A 24049-nucleotide genomic window follows, 5' to 3' on the forward strand; every position below is an offset into this window, starting at 1 on the left:
TGGGGTACTTGATGGAATGAGCACTGGGTGCCATATGCAACTCAATGAATCACTAAACTCTACCTCTGAAACTAGTAATACACTATATGTTAATTAATTGAATTTAAATTAAAGAAAAAAAAAAAGGGAAAAAACCTGCAGCCAAGAAGGCTCTATCCAGGAAGGGCACCATTCAGAACCAAAGGAGAGATCAAGAATTTCCCAGACAAAAAAGCACTAAAGGAGTTAGTGACTACTAAACCAGATCTTATTGATTATTATTGTTAAATGGTGTTCTTCTGAGATATCACTTCCCATTCTATTCCTTTTTGGATGGTAATTATTTTCTGTTTTGTAGAATGCATTTATTTTTCTGCTACCTAGTAAAATTTTTCTCTATATTAAAAAAAGTAAAGAGAGGAAAAAGTATTAATAGTAGCAGTGATAGTAATAACAATAGTTTACATACTAACTATGAATCCTTAAAATAACCCTCCAAAATATGTAAAATCACTATCTCTAGTTCACAAATGAGGGGTTGAGACAGAATTTTCAGGAGAGGAAATTGCATGTGTAAAAGCTTTCTGACTGTATAAAATATGGGGAGGAGACAGTAAAAGAGTGTGTGCCTGGAACTGAGAGAGATCTAGAGGATGTGGTGGGAAAAGAAAAGGTTAGGGGCCAGGTAACAATGGGAGTTATTTGCAGTGTGACAACATATTCCTGATGCCTAAGGAAAGTCCTGGTCTATGCCTTTGGCTTGATGTAATTAAGTATAATTCATTTTTATTCAAAATTTCCTAGGTTGGAGGATAAACTGAGTTAAGGAGTTCTGTCTCCTAAGAGTAATGACAAGCTCTTAAGAAGTGGTAATGTGATCAGATTTTCATTCTGAGAAAATAACTTTGGTTGAAAAGTTAAACATAAACTAAATGAGAAGAATTTATGCAGGGAGATGTATTATGAGGCAATAATCTATAATGATTTCCTGGTTCTGAGTGGTATTAGTAAGTATGGAAACAAGAAGAGTTTCAAAATATTTGGAGAGTAAAATTATTTGGATAATGGGTTACATATGAGGGGGATTTATGAGAAGATGGTATGAACAAAAACTTACAGGTTTCCTGTGTAGCTCTCTTGTCTTAGGTACTCTGTCTTATGAATTCTAGCTGCCTTGGCTTCTCCAGACTAGTATCAGTTACTGTATATTGGATGCAAGATGAAATCTTAAAGTAGCTTCTTTTAAAATGCATATTTCTAGTATCAGTAATCTGGGGAAGATTATCTGTAATGAATTCTTTTTATGAGCCTCAATATGACTCTAAAGTTATCAGGATATTTAATCACATGTCTTGATAATTAGTTCAATGAGCCTAGAGGTATAAAGAGATTTCATGAAGCAAGTAAATTTTGATATAGATTTTAATAGTAGAATTTGGCAACTACATGTTCTATGCTAGGTACCGTTGAATGATCAAATATGTTTGTGAAATAAATGAATGAATTGATTGATCTTCTTTTTATTCTTTAGCAAATCCCTACTTCAAGTCCCAAGTCTACATTTCTCCTCTGTAACTTTCTCTATCTTCCCCTGAGTTTGTAACTTGTACCTTCTTTCTTTTGTTGTGATACCCATGCTTTATCTCGATTAAATTCATAATTACCCTATATCATAATTACTTCATTTTGTTTCTTCCACAAACTTGTATATTGCTTTTGAGCAATTAATTTATCTTTGAGCGTCAGAACCCAGCAGAGTGCTTAGAATACCTAGATGTATAAAAATATTTATTGATATGAACTGTCACTCCTCTTTTAATATTTACAAATAGACAGTAATGTAGAAGTTAGTTCTGACCAGGATGTTTTCAGTGATGAACTGAGAGGCACAATAGTATATTAGCTAACTATTGCTATGCAAAAAACTATCCCAAAACTTTGTGGCTTAAAACAACAAACATTTATTATTTTGCAGTTTCTGTAGTTCAGGAATTTCAGGGCACCTTAGCTGGATTGCCTGATTTAGGGTCTTTCACAAGGTGTCAGGTGGGGCTCTAATTATCTCAAGGATCAAAAGGGAGCTAATCCACTTCCATACTCATTCACATAGATGTTGACCAACTTAGATCCTTTCTGGGTGTTAGCCAGAGACATCAGTGCCTTCCCATGTGATCCTATGCATAGGAAAGCTCACAGTAAGACATCTGGCTCCCGTTAAAGAAAGTGATGGAGAAATCTAGAGTAGGCAAATAAGATAAAATCAGTCTTTTTGTAATGTAATCTTGGAAGTGACATTCCATAAGCTTTGCTATATTCTTTTCATGAGAAGTGAGCCACTAGGTCAAGCCCAAACTCAAGGGAACTACTTAACCTCATGTATAGCCAATACTACTTATATTTTCTCCAAGACAGTAACAAAGAAATACAGAAATGGATTCATAGAGGGTTATATATTCTGTATGAAAGATATGGACTCTGTTAACCCAGGAAATTTGGCCAAACTCATGTTCTTTGGCCCAATTTTCTCCCAGGAGCAGAAGATCTAACAAGTAGATGTGTGGACAATTTTATTTTCCAGCAGCTAGCAGCTCTTGTTTGTGGAACAATAATTTCCAGTATACATTCTCTGGATGTCTAAGGTTCCAGAGGGACCTCAGAGGTCACATAGGGAGAGAGAGAGAATTGTTAGGGCCAAGCCCCTACTACACAGGGTGCCACCCAACCCAATTCTATCATGTTACTTATGCTGAATTCTGAGTTCATAAATACAAATATTTATAAATACTGTTTGAAATATCTGAAAAATGGGGACCCTAGAGTAATGGTTTCTGATCATGGCAGTATAGTGTAGTGTAGTATAGTGTGGTTAGGCCTGCAGGCTCTGCAACCAGCCTGTCTGGGTTTCTTTGTGTGCAGGTTCTGCCATTAGCTAGCCATGTGATGGGATTTAGAAAAGTCTGGGCTTGAGTTCCATCCACGGTTATCTCTTGGCCCTGTCTTTTACTGAAGCCAAAACTATTAGGGCAGACTGGATACACTGCCTCTTTTATTTCCACAGTAGCCTTCTATTTTTAACCTCCCTGTATATATGTTAGTTTAATATAACCAGGGGAATGGTTTATGCATTTACCATCATTATGCCTACTGTTTTTGTCCTGATAATAGGTCTTTGACTAGATGATGTGTATTCTTTGTTTTCATAAACTCCTTCTCCAGAAGGAAATTGTCTATAATTGATTTCTATACCTGTCAACGCTTAGTGTTTCATAATCAGTTAAACCATTTTTACAACTATGTGTTTACCAATTTCATTGTGTCATTTATTCTAAGTTATTGCAAACCAGCATTTTCAACTATATTGTTAAATAAAGGGCTTGTAGGTTGCAATTAATTACCCACATCTGCTGTTCTAATATGAATTAAGGTAGTATCTTACAGTTCATCTAATAGTGAGTTTTCTGGATTAATTAATGAGGAAGCTCACAAAGGGAAGCACTAAATATTTCATATATTGTGCCTGTAATAGGACTAACCCTTTAGCCTGAGACTTAATTGTTGATGTTGTCCTCTTTGTTTTTAAACTCCAGCTGTGGGAAATTAATCATTGATACATAATTTTTTAGGAGGATTCTTATTATTTATCCTTATCTAAGAGCCAAATCTTTATGTGTTCCTTCTTATGTTCTATCAGTTCTATCTATCTTCAAAATATAATTTAGAACTTGATTTTTAAGAGGCACCTTGGTGGCACAATTGGTTAAACATCAAAACTCTTGGTTTCAGCTCAAGTCATAATCTCAGGGTTGTGATCTCAAGGTTATGATCTCAAGGTCCTGAGGTTGAGCCCTACCACTGGCTCTGCATGGAATCTGCTTCGTTTCTGTCTCCCTCTCTCTCTCTCTGCCTCTCCCCCCATCCCCCCCTCTATTTCTCTGTCTCTCTCTCGTATAAATAAATCTTTTTTTTTTTTTAAGTTTATTTTTCAACTAGAGGCAAATCATTTGCTTTCAAAATGCTTTGGTAGAGCAGCCAAAGATGGAGGTTCAGGTGACTTGGGCTGGAGAACAAAAGTCATGAGAAAACTGGTTGTCAGGTGCTACTTACCCTTCGTGGTCCTAACGTCCAGGGTGTCTGCAGTGTGGAGAGGAACATCAGTGAGAGGAAGCCTAACTAGTACTACAATGTTCAAGTCTCCACAATCAGAAAATAGTGAAAAATGTTGGGCCTTTGGCAGCTCTATAAGTAAATCTCATAAGAAAAAAAAAGTTATGGGGGCGCCTAGGTGGTTCAGTTGGTCAAGCAACTGCCTTCGGCTCAGGTCATGATCCTGGAGTGCCAGGTTCAAGTCCCACATCAGGCTCCCAGCTCCACAAGGAGTCTGCTTCTCCCTCGGACCTTCTCCCCTCTCATCCTCTGTCTCACTGTCTCCTTCTCAAATAAATAAATAAATAAAATATTTTTTAAAAAAATTTTGTTTAAAAATTATGGGTTTTGAAATGCAAAGAACATGATATATTCATAACATAGTAAATGTTGAAAGCCTGTTTTCTCAGCCAGGGATTTTAAAATAAGACCATCACATAAAGAAATGCTGCTATATATATACACACACACACACACACACACACACACACACACACACACACACACATATATATAAAGAAGAAAATAGCACAGCAAGATGATTATTAGATGGAAGGGTTAGAAAATGTCCCTCTTTTCTTAAAACTATCTCTTCCAGGGACTTCCTTAATAAGCATTCCTTTGTTATCTTTTTCTTTTTTAGATGACTTTTTCCTTTGCTGGCTCCTTTTCTTATCCCTTTTTAGCAGTAAATATCCCATAAATATCTCCTCTTACCTTACGGAAGTGATGTTATCTCCTGGCTTCAATTATTACTTTAATAGAATGATACACACCACTTGTATCTCCAGCCTTGACCTCACTGCTTCTCATTACTCTTCTTCATTCAACAGCTTTTCTACTTATGTTCTCATAATTTCCTGAGAAGTGATACATTTATATAATTGATGAATTCTTTTTATATATATATGTATATAAGTTAATATATCCTTCAGCTCTATTTCTACAACTTAAGAATATGGAGCATCCCTTTAATTTCTTTGATAATATTATCTTGTGGAATCATTTTCTAAGTAATTTTCAGACCAAATTTAATTTTAACCTGAGATAATAAGAGAAAGATCACATAAGAGAACCTCATTTCTGTGACAGCCTGAAGAAACTATTTTCCAATAAGTTTTTGTACTCAAATATTTAATTAGAGGTATGCCAGGTAAAGTCATTACAAAAATATTCAGTGAATGTTGTAAGTGAAAAACTCTGTGACTACATGGTAGAGAGTTCTCACCTAACATTTGTAGTGGATGTCAAGGAGTGTATATATTTAAAAGTAGAAAATTTTACAGAGAATAGAGCATAAAGTCAAAAGAAGTTCTTATTCAATCTAAAGCAAATGCTACTATCTGAAATGTTTTCTAAGTAATACAAGCTTCAATACAAATGGGCAAGCACTTATTGGCATCTTTAATTAACATAGTTTTTGGTAGTTGTTTGAAAATTTGAGAATTATGTTCACATCTTGATTCAAGGATTGGCCTCAATCAATCGAAACAGCTTGTGGTGTTGGATAAGAACAAAGTGAACTGCAAAGAAGAACTGGAAGAAACTGGCTATTACAAGCAATTAATCTGGGAGGCAGAACTGTAGGTAGTGTTCTCACTTCCTAAATTCATGAAGTAGACAAAAGTTTTATCTTCATGCTCATCTCCCCTAAGAGGTTTCCTTTTTTTTTTTTTTTTTTTTTTAATTTATTTTTTTTTAATTTTTTATTTTTTATAAACATATATTTTTATCCCCAGGGGTACAGGTCTGTGAATCACCAGGTTTACACACTTCACAGCACTCACCAAATCACATACCCTCCCCAATGTCCATAATCCCACCCCCTTCTCCCAAACCCCCTCCCCCCGGCAACCCTCAGTTTGTTTTGTGAGATTAAGAGTCACTTATGGTTTGTCTCCCTCCCAATCCCATCTTGTTTCATTTATTCTTCTTCTACCCACTTAAGCCTCCATGTTGTATCACCACTTCCTCCTCTTTTAAAGTCATCACTTGTTAACAATTTCTCATCATCTCTCACCAGTCGTCTTATATGCCGTGATATGATTCTACCATCTTAATTGTCTCTGAAAACCATTCTTCATTTCCAAGCCACTACTACTACCTCCGCTCATGTGATCCTTAGCTCTTTCTTTTTAACTTACTGTGGGCCCTTGCTAACTGATCACCCTGCTGCCAATCTTGCTCCCTCTTCAATCCATTTGCTATACTATTACTAGAAGAGTCATTTTAAGATCCAAATCAGAATATACTTTACTACGACTTGAAATCTCTTGGTGAGTTCCTAAAAGGAAAAATTTTAAGAAAAATTCCAAACTTCCTTCCGTAGTACATAAGACTCTTTAAGATCTCTAATAAACAACTCCTACTTAAAATAAATTTTGCTTTATTTGTTTTTCAGTCAACTGCAAACAGTTACATAGCCAGGATAATTCTTTTCTTTTTTTTTTTTTCATTTTGGAAAAATCTTTCTTTTTTAAATTGACACATAATGTACTATTGTTTTCAGAGGTATAGGTCTGTGATTCATCAGTCATATAATACCCTATGCTCATTACATCACATGCTGTTATTAATGTCCATCACCTAGTTACTGCAACCCTCTTCCCCTCCAGCAACCCTCAGTTTGTTTCCTATTATTAAGAGTCTCCTATGGTTTGTCTCCTGCTCTGGTTTCATCTTGTTTTATTTTTTTCCTCTCTTCCCCTATGACCTCTGCTTTATTTCTTAAATTTCACATATCAGTGAGATCACATGATAATTGTCTTTCTCTGATAGACTTATTTTGCTTAACATAATACCCTCTAGTTCCATCCACGTCATTGCAAATGGCAGGATTTCAATTTTTGATGGCTAAGTGGTATTCAATATATATACATGTATACATATATATGTATATGTATATGTATGGAATATACACATATATATGTATATCTCACATCTTTATTTTTCAGATTTCATTTTTAATGGCTAAGTAGTATTCCATTACACACACATACACACACACACGTATATATCTCACATCTTCTTTATCCATTCATCTGGGTTCTTTCCATAGTTTAGCTGTTGTGTACACTGCTATATAAGCAGGATTGTTCTTACTGATATACTGGCTATACGAACATCTCTGAAAATCTTTGAAGAGTAACATCTACAAAGAACTATATCTTCTGCAGAACTGATAAGATGGCAAGGAATTGCTAACTGGCCATAAATAATAACACACATAAGAAGTAAAACAGCATGGAATGGTATGGTGCTTTGGACCTCCATAGATCTGAATTTAAACTTTGGTGAATTTAAACTTTCCTTAAAAGCTATATAATTCAATCAAGAAATGGGCAGAGGACATGAACAGACATTTCTGCAAAGACGACATCCAGATGGCCAACAGACACATGAAAAAGTGCTCCATATCACTGGGCATCAGGGAAATACAAATCAAAACCACAATGAGATATCACCTCACACCAGTCAGAATGGCTAAAATCAACAAGTCAGGAAATGACAGATGCTGGCGAGGATGCGGAGAAAGGGGAACCCTCCTACACTGTTGGTGGGAATGCAAGCTGGTGCAGCCAATCTGGAAAACAGCATGGAGGTTCCTCAAAATGTTGAAAATAGAACTGCCCTATGACCCAGCAATTGCACTATTGGGTATTTACCCTAAAGATACAAACGTAGTGATCCAAAGGGGCACGTGCACCCGAATGTTTATAGCAGCAATGTCCACAATAGCCAAACTATGGAAAGAACCTAGATGTCCATCAACAGATGAATGGATCAAGAAGATGTAGTATATATACACAATGAAATACTATGCAGCCATCAAAAGAAATGAAATCTTGCCATTTGCGACAACATGGATGGAACTAGAGCATATCATGCTTAGCGAAATAAGTCAAGCAGAGAAAGACAACTATCATATGATCTCCCTGATATGAAGAAGTGGTGATGCAACATGGGGGCTTAAGTGGGTAGGAGAAGAATCAATGAAACAAGATGGGATTGGGAGGGAGACAAACCATAAGTGACTCTTAATCTCACAAAACAAACTGAGGGTTCCTGGGGGGAGGGGGTTTGGGAGAAGGGGGTGGGATTATGGACATTGGGGAGGGTATGTGCTTTGGTGAGTGCTGTGAAGTGTGTAAACCTGGTGATTCACAGACCTGTACCCCTGGGGATAAAAATATATGTTTATAAAAAATAAAAAATTAATTAAAAAAAAACTTTCCTTAAAAGCTATATAATTCTGAATTCCATTATTATTATTTTTAATTTGGGGATATTGATAAAATTCCATGAGATTGCTATAAGCATTACCTGAAAGAGATATTCTATTTTGCTGATAGATATCCTCAAAGTACACATTGAAGAAATATTAGTTCCCTTTGCCTTCTAATGCTTCATTCACATTAATAACAAACTATAAGTGACAGATCGATGTAGAGGACTCTATCACCTCAGGGAAAAAAGCAATGGGAAATAGAGTAGAAATATGTAACAGGATGAACAGTTGCCAAAGAAGGTAGATTTTCTGTTAGAGGAAGTCTGGAAAAAGCACATGCAACTGGAGACGGGTGAATGTGTGTGTGTGTGTGTGTAGTAGTAGTAGTAGTAGCAGCAGCAGCAACAGTCATAGTAGATGGAATCAACCAGAGAATGTATACAGTAAAATAACTAATAGCTGCCACTTATTGAATACTTTTCATTACATACCAAGTATTGTGCTAATTGTTTTGCATGTATTAACTTAATACAAAAGAATTATAGCAGAAAAAGGAGATCGAAAAGAAGCACAAGGAAACACTTGTCAGTGAGGAAAAAGCAACATTTAAGAAACTCTTAAGAGTTGAACAGAGAGAGTCACCTCTGAGGAGGAATAATAACAAGTTGGCAGAAAAGGTAAGGAGCAAACTCAAAAACTGCAATGTCAATCAACCTAAGGAAGAATAGGATGTTAAGGAGCAGATAAATAACAAAATAAATATTAAAATAAGGAAAAAACTAAAAAGTATCTGTTGGAATGGGCAATTAGGAGGCCTTTCATGTCATTTTCCACAGAAATTATGCTAAGGCGGTGAGGTCTGAAGCCAGGTTGTAGTGGGTGAGGAATGAATAGGAGGTGAGGAAATGTGAACAAAAGGTAGACTGCTTTTAAGAGTATTGTCTATAACGTTTAGGAGAGAGGGAATGGTTCAAGGGGACACAATTGAGAACCAGTTTTTGAAAGTTAGAAATGGAAATAATTGGAAAATATCAAATCTAAATCAATTTGCATATTAATGTCTTGGGATCATTTTGAATTCATGGGGCATAAACTTTAGAAAACATTTTCCTCTATTGTAAAGAATGCTGCTATAAACATAAGGGTGCATGTATCCTTTTGAATTAGTGTTTTTGTATTTTGGGGGTAAATATCCAGTAGAGCAATTACTGGATCATAGGGTATTTCTATTTTTAACTTTTTATGGAAACTTAATACTGTTTTCCACAGTGACCGCACCAGTTTGCATTCCGGCAAACTGCGCAGTTTGTCAGAAAGCAAACTGGTGCAAGACATGGATGGAACTAGAGAGTATAATCCTAAACAAAATAACCAGTCAGAGAAAGACAAATACCATATGATTTCTCTCATACATGGAATTTAATAAACAAAACAAATGAACCAAGGGAAAGATTGAGAGACGGAGAGACAGAGAAACCAAGAAACGGACTCTTAACTAAAGAGAACAAACTAATGGTTACCAAAGGAAAGGTGGGTGGGTGAATGGGTTAAATAGGTGATGGGGATTTAGGAGTGTACTTTTGATGTGTACTGAGTAACGTATAGGATTGTGCAATCACTATACGGTACACCTGAAACCAATATAGCACTGTGCGTTAACTGATAACATAATTCTAAAATTTAAATTTAAAAAAATTCAAAATTTAAAAATTTTTAAAAATCATTTTTGTCTAAAGTTTTACTACTACAGATTTTCCCAAAAAAAGGCAATGTGTATTATCCTAGTGTAGTCTCATGGTTTTGCTCTCTGTAAATCTTAGTAGTAAAAGTTAAATAAATGTATACAGAAGAGAAAATTCTGGCTTTAAATAAACTATAAATCCTGAGGAAAACAGTAGTATAAGCATACATTTGAAGAAGACAACAAGAAAGTCATTAAAATGATACATCACTTAAAGGAAAGAAAATCTTAATTTAAAAGTATAGGTATTTATTGAACATCTACTAGGTAGAAGACACTGTACCTAATGTTGGCAATTTCAACTGATATCGATTGACATTTTATCCCTCAAAATTTATTTTATTCTACTTCTCTCCCATGGGACATTTGGTTCCTCTTGATATGGCCTTTATTTTCTTCAGTGCTATTGATGACTTTCATAATATAAAGAATAGAGAGGGTGCTAAATGGTACCAAGTCAAATAAGTTAAAGTCATATTATAGAAGTATTCAGCAAGCAAGAACAATAAAGGCCTTTGCTCTTATAGACATTACTTGTAGAATCTCTGGAATTTTAAATAATAAGATTTAACCATTTTTTAAAATTTTTTATTTTTTATAAACATATATTTTTATCCCCAAAGATTTGACCATTTTAATTATGATTAAATTCCAGTGAAAAATTATTTTTGCTGAAGTCCCAAACTTACTACACTTCACTGGCACAAGTTTAGAACATGAAAAAAAGAAGTTAAGAATTTTATATAATAGTGGTTTACCCACAGTGACTATTAAAAGGAAGATTAAGTTGTGAGGACAAATAGTATAAGCATCCAGAAATGTTCAATATGGGGAAGTATTTGTAGGAACTTCTCATGAAGAACATAAGCTTGACCTTGAGACTGGTTATGGCATGCAGAGAAAGAGAAAGGAGGCTTTCTAGGAAGAAAGAGCAGAATATATAAATATATGTTTAAATACACCTGAAAATTGGAGATACCCCAGTTGGATCTTTTGAAGAGTCAACTGGTAAATAAAAAATATCTGTAAAGTGTAATATATATAGTAATTCCTACTATCAAAATAAGGAACTCTGATTCATTTTCTATGCTTATGAAACAACTACTTAATGGGAAGCACTTTTTGGTGCTTATCTTTTGGTCAGTAAAAGGTACCTAGTTACCAGACTATATTTGAACACCGTTCCTTTGATCATAATAATAATAATAGTGACATATATGTCAGTTATACAAATCTAAATATAATACAGTTTATTTCCTTAAAGAATCTAAAGATTGGGACGCCTGGGTGGCTCAGTGGGTTAAAGCCTCTGCCTTCGGCTCAGGTCATAATCCCAGGGCCCTGGGATAGAGCCCCATATTGGGCTCTCTGCTCAGCAGGGAGCCTGCTTCTCTCTCTCTCTCTCTCTGCCTGCCTCTCTGCCTACTTGTGATCTCTGTCAAATAAATAAATAAAATCTTTAAAAAAAAAAAGAGTCTAGAGATTATAAAGATATCCTTTCTGTGATAACTTTTTTTCTACTCTACAATTTCACTAGTAGTTTTGTTAATATTTTCAAGGGAAAAAGGTCAAAACTATGTATTCTATCAAAAAATCTTAAGACAACAGATTTTGTGACTTACAAAATTCTTAATGAGATAATGTGTACATGTAAAACTCTAATCACAGTTCCTGGCATGGAGCAGGCACTGCGGTTTGCAAAAGGTTAATTTAGTATGCTCAACCAATGGATAGTTGAACACTACATCTTAAACTAATGATGTACTATTTGTTGGCTAATTGAATTTTAAAAATAAATAAATGATCAATAAATGTTGAATTATTTAAAATTTCTATCATATAATTGTGTCCTGATTATTAGTTTAATTCCCTTATAACTAATGGTGTGTGTGTATGTGTGTATAATTTTTGCTAGAAATACAGTCCAATTCAACAATTATTTGGATGCCTATCATATACTTTGCAAAGTGGCAAATAATTCAGACCGTGACTTTATGAAGCTTCATATAGTAGAAAGAATGCGAGATTGCTTTACCAACTTTTTTAAGTTTTGGAGAAGGGAAGCATGGATTAAATGATAGATGTATGTTCCAGCTTACATGTTAATACAAGTGTATTTGTCTTAGATACATGACAGTCATATTTGTACATCACAATACATTATATTCCCATAGATTGCTTAGATATACTCTCTCCATGATGACTCCAAAAGAAATAAAGATCAATAAATGCATTCTACTCATATAAGTAACATATGATATTATTCAAATAATTCCAATGTACATTGCTCTCAATGGTTAAATATTTCCTTGAGTTTTAAAACAAACTAAATAAAACCTACTGTTCAATAATGACTCTGTGGTTTCATTAAGACTTACATTTTTGACAGTTTCTCAGAAGGCCAGCACTTCATAATTAATGCTCAGCCAAAAGATTGACCTTCTGAGTGATTGGGTAAGTGCAGATTTAGGAGGAAAAAAGTTTGCTTTGGACCATTTATTGAAGCCTAAGAGCCGTTATCTTTTAGAATCAAAGTAAGTTCTGGAATCAAGCCTGAGAAATTGGCACTATATGTTAACATTTCAGAGTCCCTATTACAATAAAAATGCATGCTGTCTACTTTATGCTATATTTAAAATAAGGGAAATTGTGAAAAGCTTCATTTACTTGATCATTTGTGACCTTCTATAAAGGTTCCTAAGATTGAACTCCCAGGCATGTAAAGTCTAAGATACCAAATGTTTTATATAAATGGCTCTGATATTCATTCCAAGCTGGATCCATAGAGCTTCTACTGAAAGTTTCCTCTTAGTTAGTTCATTTACTTAAAGATTAGTGTTAATGAGATTAAGGTCACACAAAGGGCCTAATGGAAAATGTTTGAAGTCAAAGGGACCTAGATTTGAATTCCAATTCTGCCTTTACTAGCTATAGGAACTCAAATAATTTATCTAGGCTCCTTGAGGCTCAGTTTCTTCACTTTTAAAATGGAAAAGTAAGTACTTATCTTTCTCTGTTTTGGGGTGAAACAGGACATTCCAGTTACCATTTATGCACTGAGTGCAGGGTGTGACACTCAATGTGCCCTCAATAAATGTTAATGGTGTTTTTAATTTTTTTATTAGAAAATCAACTCACTATACACATTATGTATTCTATGGATCACTTGTTAGCAATACTCAAAAACAGCAAAAATACTGTTCTGGGTGTATACAGAAGCCTATACATCTGTATACATAGATATAGAGACAGAGAGATAGAGCTAGAGATGATATAAATATATAGAGATATAGATGATATAGATATAAATATAGATTTTTTTAAGATTTATTTATTTTAGAGAAAGGGAGAGAGAAACCATGTGTGTGTGCACACAAAGGGGCAGTGGCAGAGGGAGGAGAGAGAGAATCGCAAACAGTCTCCCTACTGAGTACAGAGCCCAACCTGGGGCTTGATTTCACAATCCTGAGATCATGACATGAGCTGAAATCAAGAGCCGACATAACCAACTGAGCCACTGAGGTTCCCCAAACCTGTTTATATTTTTGAAACCACCAGAAATTTCAGATGTCCTAACAAGAATTCCTTATCTTTTTAAATCGCTAGATTCTACTCCTGAAATTAATATTATATGTTAACCAACTTGAATTTAAAGAAGATCTCGGAGAAAAGAATTTTAAAAAACAATTTAAAATAATTAAGAAAAAAAAATGTGTATCTTTCACTGAAAGACCGTTTCCAGCTGCTTTTGATCAATCTAATGAAAATTCATGATCCTTCGATCTTGTAAATGACCTTCTTGGGTAGCTAGACAATATAAATGAACAAAGGAGTAGCTACGTCTAGTTGAAACTAGTTGAAAAGCCTGTAACATTAAACTCAGTCATTCTATTACCTCTAACGCATTGTCACTGATTGTATTTTATCTTCTGATTTTTGTTCACTATTAATCATCAAATCCATCAAAAACATAACTTTGATTATTTTTCCTATTGTATGTGGAGTTTCTTTGGTAAGAATTTCAAATATCTTGCAACTGTAGATCTTGCTTTGTTAGTAGAAGTTTTTTCTCAAAGCCTTCAACATCAAGTGTGTTGAGCTTTAAATCACAACTTTATTCACAAGCTCTAAAAAGTCCCCTATTTTAATGTTGATCATGAATGGTATAAATATTTATTTAGAACAGTGATTTCATTTGAAAGACAGTTAGGAATAAAAATATGGGTGAAATCACTCTCCAAAATATTAAAATTTGGTATTTCTTATTAATTTTTGTTTCAAAATGGAAGATATTTTCCTGGTACTACAAGTCATGGTAAAAGTTATGAAATAAAAAAATGTGAAGATCCTTTATAATCTCACCTTATATAGCTATTTACTATTAATGTTTTAGTATGTTTCCTTCCATTATTTAAAATTATTAATGTATATACATAAGTATTATATATGTGTGTGTGTGTGTATATATATATATGAATGCATGTGCTTATTTAACTTAAAGGTATTTCATAGACCCCTTTCCAGGTTAATAAAAAAGTGATAGTTTTGAGAACATAATATTATTTCCACAAAGAACATTACATTTTTGTTTACTATTATAATGTTTCAATAAACTTCTTTGTACTTTAAAAAAAAAAAAAGAATTCCTTAACTTTGTATGACAATCAGTTGTAATGCTGATTGAATAACTTCTGAGAATAAGAATGCAAAACAACAGTTTTAGCTCATACATGCTCAATAAACTGTGTGTTGATACATGAATAAACGGATGATTGAATGAATAAACTATTTAAAACCATAGAGCACTCAGAAACAAAGCTTGAGGCAAGAGACTAAAGATTCTGTGCTGACACTGACTTGCTCCATGACCTTGAGAAATGTCCTACTTCCTCTCATTTTCAATTTCTTCTTTTTTCTCATTTCTGTTTCTTCATCTTTAAAAAATAGGGGTTTGAAATGTAATATCTGCCCATGGTCCCTCTCCAGTTCTGAAGGGCTATGATTCAAACAGGATAGGAAACTTTACTGAGGCAATTTGTTTATTGTAATAGAAGAGATGTTGGAACCTAAGTCCTTGAGCTTTTAGATCCTATCTTCCTGTGTTGTCTCCTAAGCTTAACAGACTTTTGAAAATTTTCCCAAATGAATTATTTGACTACATGAAGAATAGATAATGCATTAAAATCCACAATAAAAGGAGCACGTCTGAAGGAAATGATTCCAACCAATTTTCCAGAAGTGAGACTTAGAAATAGGTCTTTGGGAGGAGAAGAAATTTGAAGCGTTAGCCAATTTGTTACAATGTATAATTTTCAAAGAAGATAATTGACCAATAGCTCCTTGTGTTTTTCAGTTGCTCATTTATTCATTATTTCATTCATTCATACATTCATTCATTCATTCACTCATCCACTCATTCATTCAACAAATGCTTATTGAATGATTGCTATTTGCATAGCAACAGGCCAGGTCAGGATTATAAAGATGAACCTGATGTACTCTGTCCTTAAAGGATTTGTTCTTTAGTATGGATGAAAAGGAATGCATATAATTATTCAGTTGTTATATATCGCATGAAAGAAAGTTACATAAAATTTCTGTAGAAGAAAGATAATTTCAGCAAGTCCACTGACAGGGAAGGGAGGAAAATCAAAGAAATCTTGGAGAAGAAGGTATTTAGCTTGGGTTTAAATATCTGTAGTTCGGGCAAAAGATAATACCTGGCTGAGGAAATGATGTAAACAAAGACTCAAAGGAGCAGGAAATGTAATTAAGTAATTGAGTGTATGAAAGAGAGTAATGCGAAATTCATTTTAAAAGTATACTGTCAGATTGAGAAGGCATTTGAAACCCACACTAAGGGGTCCAGTCTTCATTTTCTAGACAAAAACAAGTCGTCAGAGGTTTCAGAGAAGGGAGATGAAAGAAAACTGCTTCAGGATGGTGACTTCTGAACAAGCATTGTGCATGATGGTTGTAAAATGAATTTTGATAGGCAGATGCCCCAAATCAAGGTCTCAAATCAAGGTTTCAAATGCCTTCTCAATCTGACAGTATTCTTTTAAAATGAATTTCCCTTTATTCTCTTTCATATACTCAATTACTCAATTACATTTCCTGCTCCTTTGAGTCTTTGTTTACATCATTTCCTCAGCCAGGTATTAACCCAGAGCTCTTTCTTATCCAGGCTGCTGATGTCCTGCTGCAACAGGGAGCTAATGTCAATGTTCAAGATGCAGTTTTTTTCACTCCATTGCACATTGCAGCATACTATGGACATGAACAGGTAAGTCTGACAGTAGTATTCCCAAAGGCTGTGGGACCTTCCAGGTTTTTGTTGAGCTATCTGTTCTAGCCTCAAAGAAAGAATATTTAAGATATCTTTTGAATTATTTTTGCCATATTCTCATCACCTCCACCCTTAAGGAACTTATAGATCCTTAGAAATACTGCATCTTCCAAGTTACTCATTTTTACTGACTGTCTTAGTACCCAAGGGAGGCAGTGATGTAAGTATACAATCCCAGGAATCAGTCAGCCTGAATTCGAAAAATTCCTAGCTTTGTGACCATGTGTATGTTATGTCATTTCCCTGATCATCAGTTTCTTCATCTGCATAATAGAGAAAATATTAATAGTATCTAGCTCATAGGATTGCTGATATGATGAGATATTAATTTAAAGTGTTTGGCAAATGCTCAATAACTGTTACTATAATGATGCTAGTGACAGTAACAATAAAACAAATCATGAACACTGTCCCAGCAGGTTAAAAAAAAAAAAAAGTGTGTTTTAGAAACTGAGTTTCTTCTTTTCTACTGTCTTGGGATGTGGTATACTGCAAATATGTTCAGGTTTTCATTTTCAGAACTTATGTATATCCTAAAAGGGACTTTGCAGGTGTGATCAAATTAAGAATCTTGAGTTGGAGAGATTATCCTAGAATCATCTGGGTGGACCTGATATAATCACAAGGATCCTTTTACTAGGGAGCAGGAAACAGATGTGACAATAGAAGTGAGAAGTTAAAGTGATACAAGAAGGGTCACGACCTAAAGAATGTAAGCAATTAAAATCCCTTTTATGAAGATGGTTTCTAAAGCTAAGAAGGAAGCCCCTGCCCCTCCCAAAGCCAAAGCCAAAGCAAAGGCTTTGAAGGCCAAAAGAGTGGTGCTGAAAGGTGTCCACAATCACATAAAAAAGATCTACACATCACCTACATTCTTTTTTTTTTTCATTTATTTATTTTCAGCATAACAGTATCATTATTTTTTCACTACACCCAGTGCTCTATGCAATCCGTGCCCTCTATAATGCCCACCACCTGGTACCCTGACCTCCCACCCCCCCGCCACTTCAAACCCCTCAGATTGTTTTTCAGAGTCCATAGTCTCTCATGATTCACCTCCCCTTCCAATTTACCCCAACCCCCTTCTCTCTAACTCCCCATGTCCTCCATGCTTTTGGTTATGCTCCACAAATAAGTGAAAACATATGATAACTGACTCTCTCTGCCTGACTTATTTCACTCAGCATAATCTCTTCCAGTCCCGTCCATGTTGATACAAAAGTTGGGTATTCATCCTTTCTGATGGAGGCATAATACTCCCTAGTGTATATGGACCACATCTTCATTATCCATTCATCCGTTGAAGGGCATCTTGGTTCTTTCCACAGTTTGGCGACCATGGCCATTGCTGCTATAAACATTGGGGTACAGATGGCCCTTCTTTTCACTACATCTGTATCTTTGGGGTAAATACCCAGGAGTGCAATGGCAGGGTCATAGGAAAGTTCTATTTTTAATTTCTTGAGGAATCTCCACACTGTTCTCCAAAGAGGCTGCACCAACTTGCATTCCCACCAACATTCTGACAACCCAAGACTGCATCTCGGAAGGAAGCCCAAATACCCTCAAAAAAGCACCCCCAGGAGAAAGGAGCCTGATCACTATGCCATCATCAAGTTCCCCCTGACTACTGAGTCAGCCATGAAGAAAATAGGAGACAACAACACGCTTTTGTTCATTGTGGATATCAAGGCCAACAAGCACCAGATCAAACAGGCTGTGATGAAGCTCTATGACATTGACATGACCAAGGTCAACACCTTGATCAGACCTGGTGGAAAGAAGAAGTCATATGTTCAACTGGCCCCTGACTATGATGCTTTTGGTGTTGCCAACAAAATTGGGATCATCTAAACTGAGTCCAGCTGGCTAAATCTAAACAGTTGTTTTCATCATTAAAAAAGAAAGAAAAAAAGGATGTATGCAACCTATAGAAGCTGAAAAAGTGAGGAAATGAAAGCCTCCAAAGAGACTGAAGCCTGCCAATACCTTGATTTTAGATTTCTAACCTCCAGAGCTTTAAGAGAATAACCTGTGCTACTTGAATCCAATAATTTTGTGGCAGTTTACAACAATGGGAAACTAATACATGGACTAACCTAGACAATTATTTTTATAAATCACTATATGGCTTTAAATATAATTTGATTTAAATACATAATTATTTATAAAGTAATTAATTATCCAATATCAAGCATGTTGTAATAAAGTAATACTATATAGAGAGAATGTTTTAACTGGAAAGTGTGTCTTCGTTCAATGAGTAGTTTTACTTGACCTTCACGACATCCTGATGAACTTAATAAGTTACAGTATGAGTAATCTTATACCCAGGGATAAGCCTTTTATGTGGATTATTCTTTTTGGTAATTTTTCCAAAATCCTAAAATTAGTTGTTATTTGCATCTTTCTGTCGATGAGATACATGAGCTCACTTAGGTCAGGTGGCATGCCAGAGTCACACAGCTGGTTAGAAGAGCTTAAATATATATTCACACCTGTCTGATCCCAAAGTCCAAAGTTATTTTTTGTACTTAAGAGCTGCTGCTGCTGCTTCTTCCATCAGTGAAACAAATAAAAAAGTCCAGGAAATTTGCTTAAATTCAAAGCCAGGTGCTCTAACTCCACAGTCCATTGATTTTATAAATTTGTAACAACTTTCTTGAGATATACTTCATCAATTTAAATTGTACAACTCAGTGATTTTTAATATATTCAAAGTGTACAATCATCACAACAATTAATTGAACAAAGTTATTACCCACAGAAGCAACCTTGTGCATATTAGCTCTTCCAACTTCTTCCCCACCTCTCTCTTCTGCCTGAAGAAAATACTAATATACTTTCCATTTCTATAGATTTACCTATTCTGGAGACCTCCTATACATAGAGTCATGCAACATATGGTCCTTTGTGACTGACTTCTTTCACTTAGCATAGTGTTTTTAAGTCTCATTAACTTTATAACATGTATCAGTACCTCCTTGCTTTTTAGTGGAGAGTACTACTTTGTTGTATGAATATGCCACATTTATTTTTTCATTCATCAATTGATGGATGTGGATTTTTTTTTCCCACTTTTTGGCTATTTTGAACAATGCTGCCTTGAACATTCAGGTTTGTTTGTTTGTTTGTTTGTTTGTTTTAATTCAAGTATAATTAACATATACTGTTATGTTCCTTTCAGATGTATGATATAATGATTCAACAATTCTATACATTTCTCAATGCTTATCAAAATAAGTGTACTCTTAATCCCCTTTATCTATTTCACCCATTCCTCCCTACCTCATGTACAAGTTTTGATACACACATCTGTTTGCATTTCTCTTGGGTACTTCTAGGGGTAGAATTGATGTCTTATATGGTAACACCATGTTTAACATCTTATGGAATGGCCAAACTTTTCCAAAGAGGTAGATGCCTAATGATTTAAAAACTACATTATGTTCAGGAAAAAAAAGCATACATAACATAGGCCCATGATTGAGTCCATTGATTTTTAACCTTAACATATTGAAAGACAAAATTTTTGTATGCGACTTTCAAACATCGCCATTTAGCTAGCCTTAAGAAACCAAATAGAACTAAACAGAAATGAACATGTAATTTGATAATTAAAACTTAACTGTTCTTTTGAAATCCTTTTTTCACTCTTCCTCACTTTATATCTCTAGATCTCTAGTCTTACTCAAGTATGGAGTAAAATTATACCTTTTTGCCTTTGTAGAGGTCATGCCATTGTACTGCCTGAGGATTCCAAGTTAAAAAATCAAACTTATTTGTGTCGCTGTGCTCTTCTAGTCATTGTGCCTTTATTTCTTTGCTAGCTAGCATATGCTTGGACACTCTCAGATCCGTGAAGCGTGACCTATAGCTAGGAAAGATTTCTCATTTCATTTGATGTGCTGCTCAGAGTGCACTGGAGTGTACTGGAGAGCTGGGCACTGAAAATGCTTCAGAAAGTACAGGGTCGAAAAGCTCAGATGATGAAAAAATTCCATACTTTTCTGACTTTAGGCACAGACTGGATGTACACAATGCATGTTATTTGTAGAGTCATCCTCTTTGGTGATTAACCTCCTCACCCACTGAAACATAAAGAGCTTCTGTGCATGTTGGGTGGAGAGCTAAATTTGTTTACTTTCCCTGAATATATAGTCACAGTCTTATAAAATTATGCTAAAATGTGGATGGCCTTTTTATGATAAGGGACTCACTTTCGGTGTGCAAAGACAGCACATAAGTAATTTATGGATGTTATTGTCATTTGCTAAAATATGCTGACAGGAGAATGGTACATTCAATATATAAATGTGCCTAATGTTCCATGTTCCTTGCCATTTGTTTATTTACTTGTTTTTAAGTGGAAGAGTAGATGTTTTGTACCAAGAGCAATATTTCCTAGCTATATAATAATAGTGCTTAATAGACAATCGATTTCAAAGATAGTTTAAAGCTGTCCATTATAAAGTCACATAACCAGAATTTATGGAGTCTTTGTAAGTGGAAATATCTGCTTAGGAATGCACAGCTCTTGAGACTAACTTTTACTGTTCCAATTTTTTCTGAATTAAGTATTGGCCTGCCCATTAGCTAACAAATAAATGGATAAAATATGCATGTTCCACATTGGTGCTACCACTTCTGCTAACATTTTATTGAGTGCCAGGCACTTTTCTAAGTGTTTTACATGTGATAACTTATTTAATCTTTGTAACAACCCTATGAAGTGGAGCTATTGTGATTCCCATCTTAGTAATGAAGAAACTGAAATTTTGAAAGGTCAAATAATTTTTAAAGGTGATAAAGCCTAACTTCAGTACCCTTGTTCTCTACCTAACATACTCAAGATGAAGTTTCCCACATCCCACACAGCTAATTTTTGCCTAGAATTTCCACCAAATATGTACCATATAGTTGAGATGTTTATTTGCTACCACATAGAAATTCAAAATAGTTTTAGAGTTTGAATTCACTTTTATGCTAACACCTCAGTGGTCATGAGGTCAGTTGAGGGTTCCTCCCATAAGGGTTATTTTGATGGCACAAATTCATTCTTATTTACCTCTCAGTATTGTCGTATTGACTTTTGAAATAGCCAGGAGACAATGTCAAATTTAGAGAAGTTATCTGGAAGGTTATAAGTGAATAGATAAATAATTTAAAGAAATCTTGTAAATTATCTGAAACAATCCCTGGAAGACTCCTAAGTTGTTTAATACTTCATCTTTCTCTCCCTTTGAATGTGGATCTCAGCTAATTGAGGAAGATGCTGCAAGCAAGTGCATCTATCTCCCCTTTACTCACAAATCCAGAAAAGAACCCAGAACTCCAGTAGCAAGATAACCATATGTAACCCATTATGCATGGAGTTGTTGTGAAAATCAAGAAGCAAGTAAACACTGCTGGCTCTGGCCGGAAAAAGACTTTGGAAAAGATGGTTCAGGGAAGATTATGGGTGACTCTAGGGAAAATTATTTATGCACAATGAAGAACTAACCCTGAAATTGCTCTGATTTTAGACTTCTTGTTACGTGATGGAATAATAAATTATTTGTTGCTTAGGCCAATTGAGTTGGGATTTTCTGGTAAAAATAATCTAAGACAAAGCTTTAATGATATGTCTTCTTTCATATTTTTTGAAAGCTTTGCATTATCATTTGACTTTGGTACTAATTTTAAATGAATGGATTCTTTAGGTAACTCGCCTTCTTTTGAAATTTGGTGCTGATGTAAATGTAAGTGGTGAAGTTGGAGACAGGCCCCTCCACCTAGCATCTGCAAAAGGATTCTTTAATATTACAAAACTCTTGATGGAAGAAGGCAGCAAAGCAGATGGTAAGATTATATGTTTAGAAGACATTTGCTTTTTTTTTTTTTTCTTTATGTGTATTTTTTATTTGCACTTTCCTTATTTATTAGAGAATACTCTTGAAGCTGATTAATTGCATATACTAATTTATTCCATAAATTATAATTTATTATTTTAATGTAATAGCTAAATGTATATGTCATCATCATTTTATATACATTTTAGTTCAACTCTTAACATATTAGATGCTTCAATAAAAGTAAGTGGTTCCATTAGATAAATCATTCTCATTTTGCTATTTTTCACTAATCCTGTTTTTAATTGAGGCAAAATTTCATATAGCAAAATTCTCAAATCTTAAGTAAATGTTGACTTAAGTGAATATTTACTATCCATGGAAAACCACCCAGATCAAGATATTGAATATTTTCATTTGGAAAATTGAACTCTGTAACATTCATTTGTGCCCTCTTCTCAGTAAATATCTTTAACCACAAAAGTTAATCAATATTCTGGCTTCTATTGCCATAGGTTAGTTTTTTTTCTGTTCTTGGAGTTCAATACAATTTAGTATTGACTTCTTTTGACTGATAGTATTATTGTAGCTTTTATCCATGTTTTTGCACAAATAATAATTTGTCTTTTTTATTGCTAAAGTTGTATGAATATTCCTCAATTTGATTATCCATCATCCTCCCAATGAATGCTTGAATGTTTCTAGTGTTTGGCTTTTATGAATGTGTAGATGCCAGAAACATTCAATTCTTTTATGTTAACATGTATACTAATCTCCCTTGGGGTGAATATATATATGTATGTGTGTATATGTGTGTGTGTGTGTGTGTCTGTGTGTGTGTGTATATATATATATACATATATATTTGCTATATGCATATGTTTTACTTTATAGGAAATTAGAAGCAGTTTTCTTAAGTGTTAGTACTATTTTTACTCCCGCAGCAATGTATGAGAGTTCCAGTTGCTCCCTGTATCCTCCGCAATATTTGATATTACAATTATTTTTAGTGAAACAGTGTGATCAGGCTAAGAGAAAAAAAAAGCTTTAGGATATACAGAAAGATTTTAGGATATGGTTAATAGAATAGAATTTCCCACAACTTTTAATTTTCTTAATTATAAGATGAATTTTGGAAAATCAATTAAAAGTACAATGTTGAAAAAAAGTTATTTCTTTCTCTTTCTTTTTCTCTTCCTTACAAACTTTATTTTCTGACACGAATTCACTAAGAGTTACATCTTGTCATTAAATTCTCTCAGGCACATCCAACATTCTTCCATTGACCCCCAAGAGACCTAATTAAAAACACAGCTGTAAGAGCTGCTAGCCTTTGCAGCAGAAACTATGCACATTTACAAAAGAACAAGGTTGTCAAAGCTCTCAAATGCCAGTGCCTTGGTCCAAAATTGAGATCAATATTCAGTTAATAAAACTAATCAATGTTTTCACCTACACATAAGGAAAAGGTAAAGCCTTCCAGAGATACATACGGGAAGAGGCTTAGGCAGTTTCCATGTCGGAAAAAGGGCTATTTTACTTTCTGGTGTCATTTTCTATGAGCCAGTATGCAATAACTGAGGTATTTTTGTCTATAGCATTATCATAAATAAACTGTGTTTACAGGATACAAGAAATACTGTTCCTTAGACCTTGTTTAAGCAGTCTCTTTGATTTTGTTGGTTTACAATAGGCAAAGGTACACCTGTATGAACCACTGAACACATAATTGTGTTTTTGAAACTGCCTCGCTCTTCCAGAGGGCCAGAAAGAGCTCA

General features: G+C 34.6%; 1 protein-coding gene across 4 annotated transcripts in view; it reads left to right on the top strand.

Moving 5' to 3' along the window:
- TNNI3K (TNNI3 interacting kinase) overlaps positions 1 to 24049 on the top strand; it is a 319782-nt gene that overhangs the window by 101578 nt on the left and 194155 nt on the right. For all 4 annotated transcript variants that reach the window (XM_059135899.1, XM_059135898.1, XM_059135897.1 and 1 more), the window contains exons 6-7: positions 16279 to 16377; positions 22143 to 22281. In XM_059135899.1, the coding sequence (XP_058991882.1) occupies positions 16279 to 16377; positions 22143 to 22281 (238 nt within the window). The remainder of the gene's footprint in view (positions 1 to 16278; positions 16378 to 22142; positions 22282 to 24049) is intronic.

Source organism: Mustela lutreola, chromosome 10, assembly GCF_030435805.1.
Source record: "Mustela lutreola isolate mMusLut2 chromosome 10, mMusLut2.pri, whole genome shotgun sequence".
NCBI classification, from domain to species: domain Eukaryota; kingdom Metazoa; phylum Chordata; class Mammalia; order Carnivora; family Mustelidae; genus Mustela; species Mustela lutreola.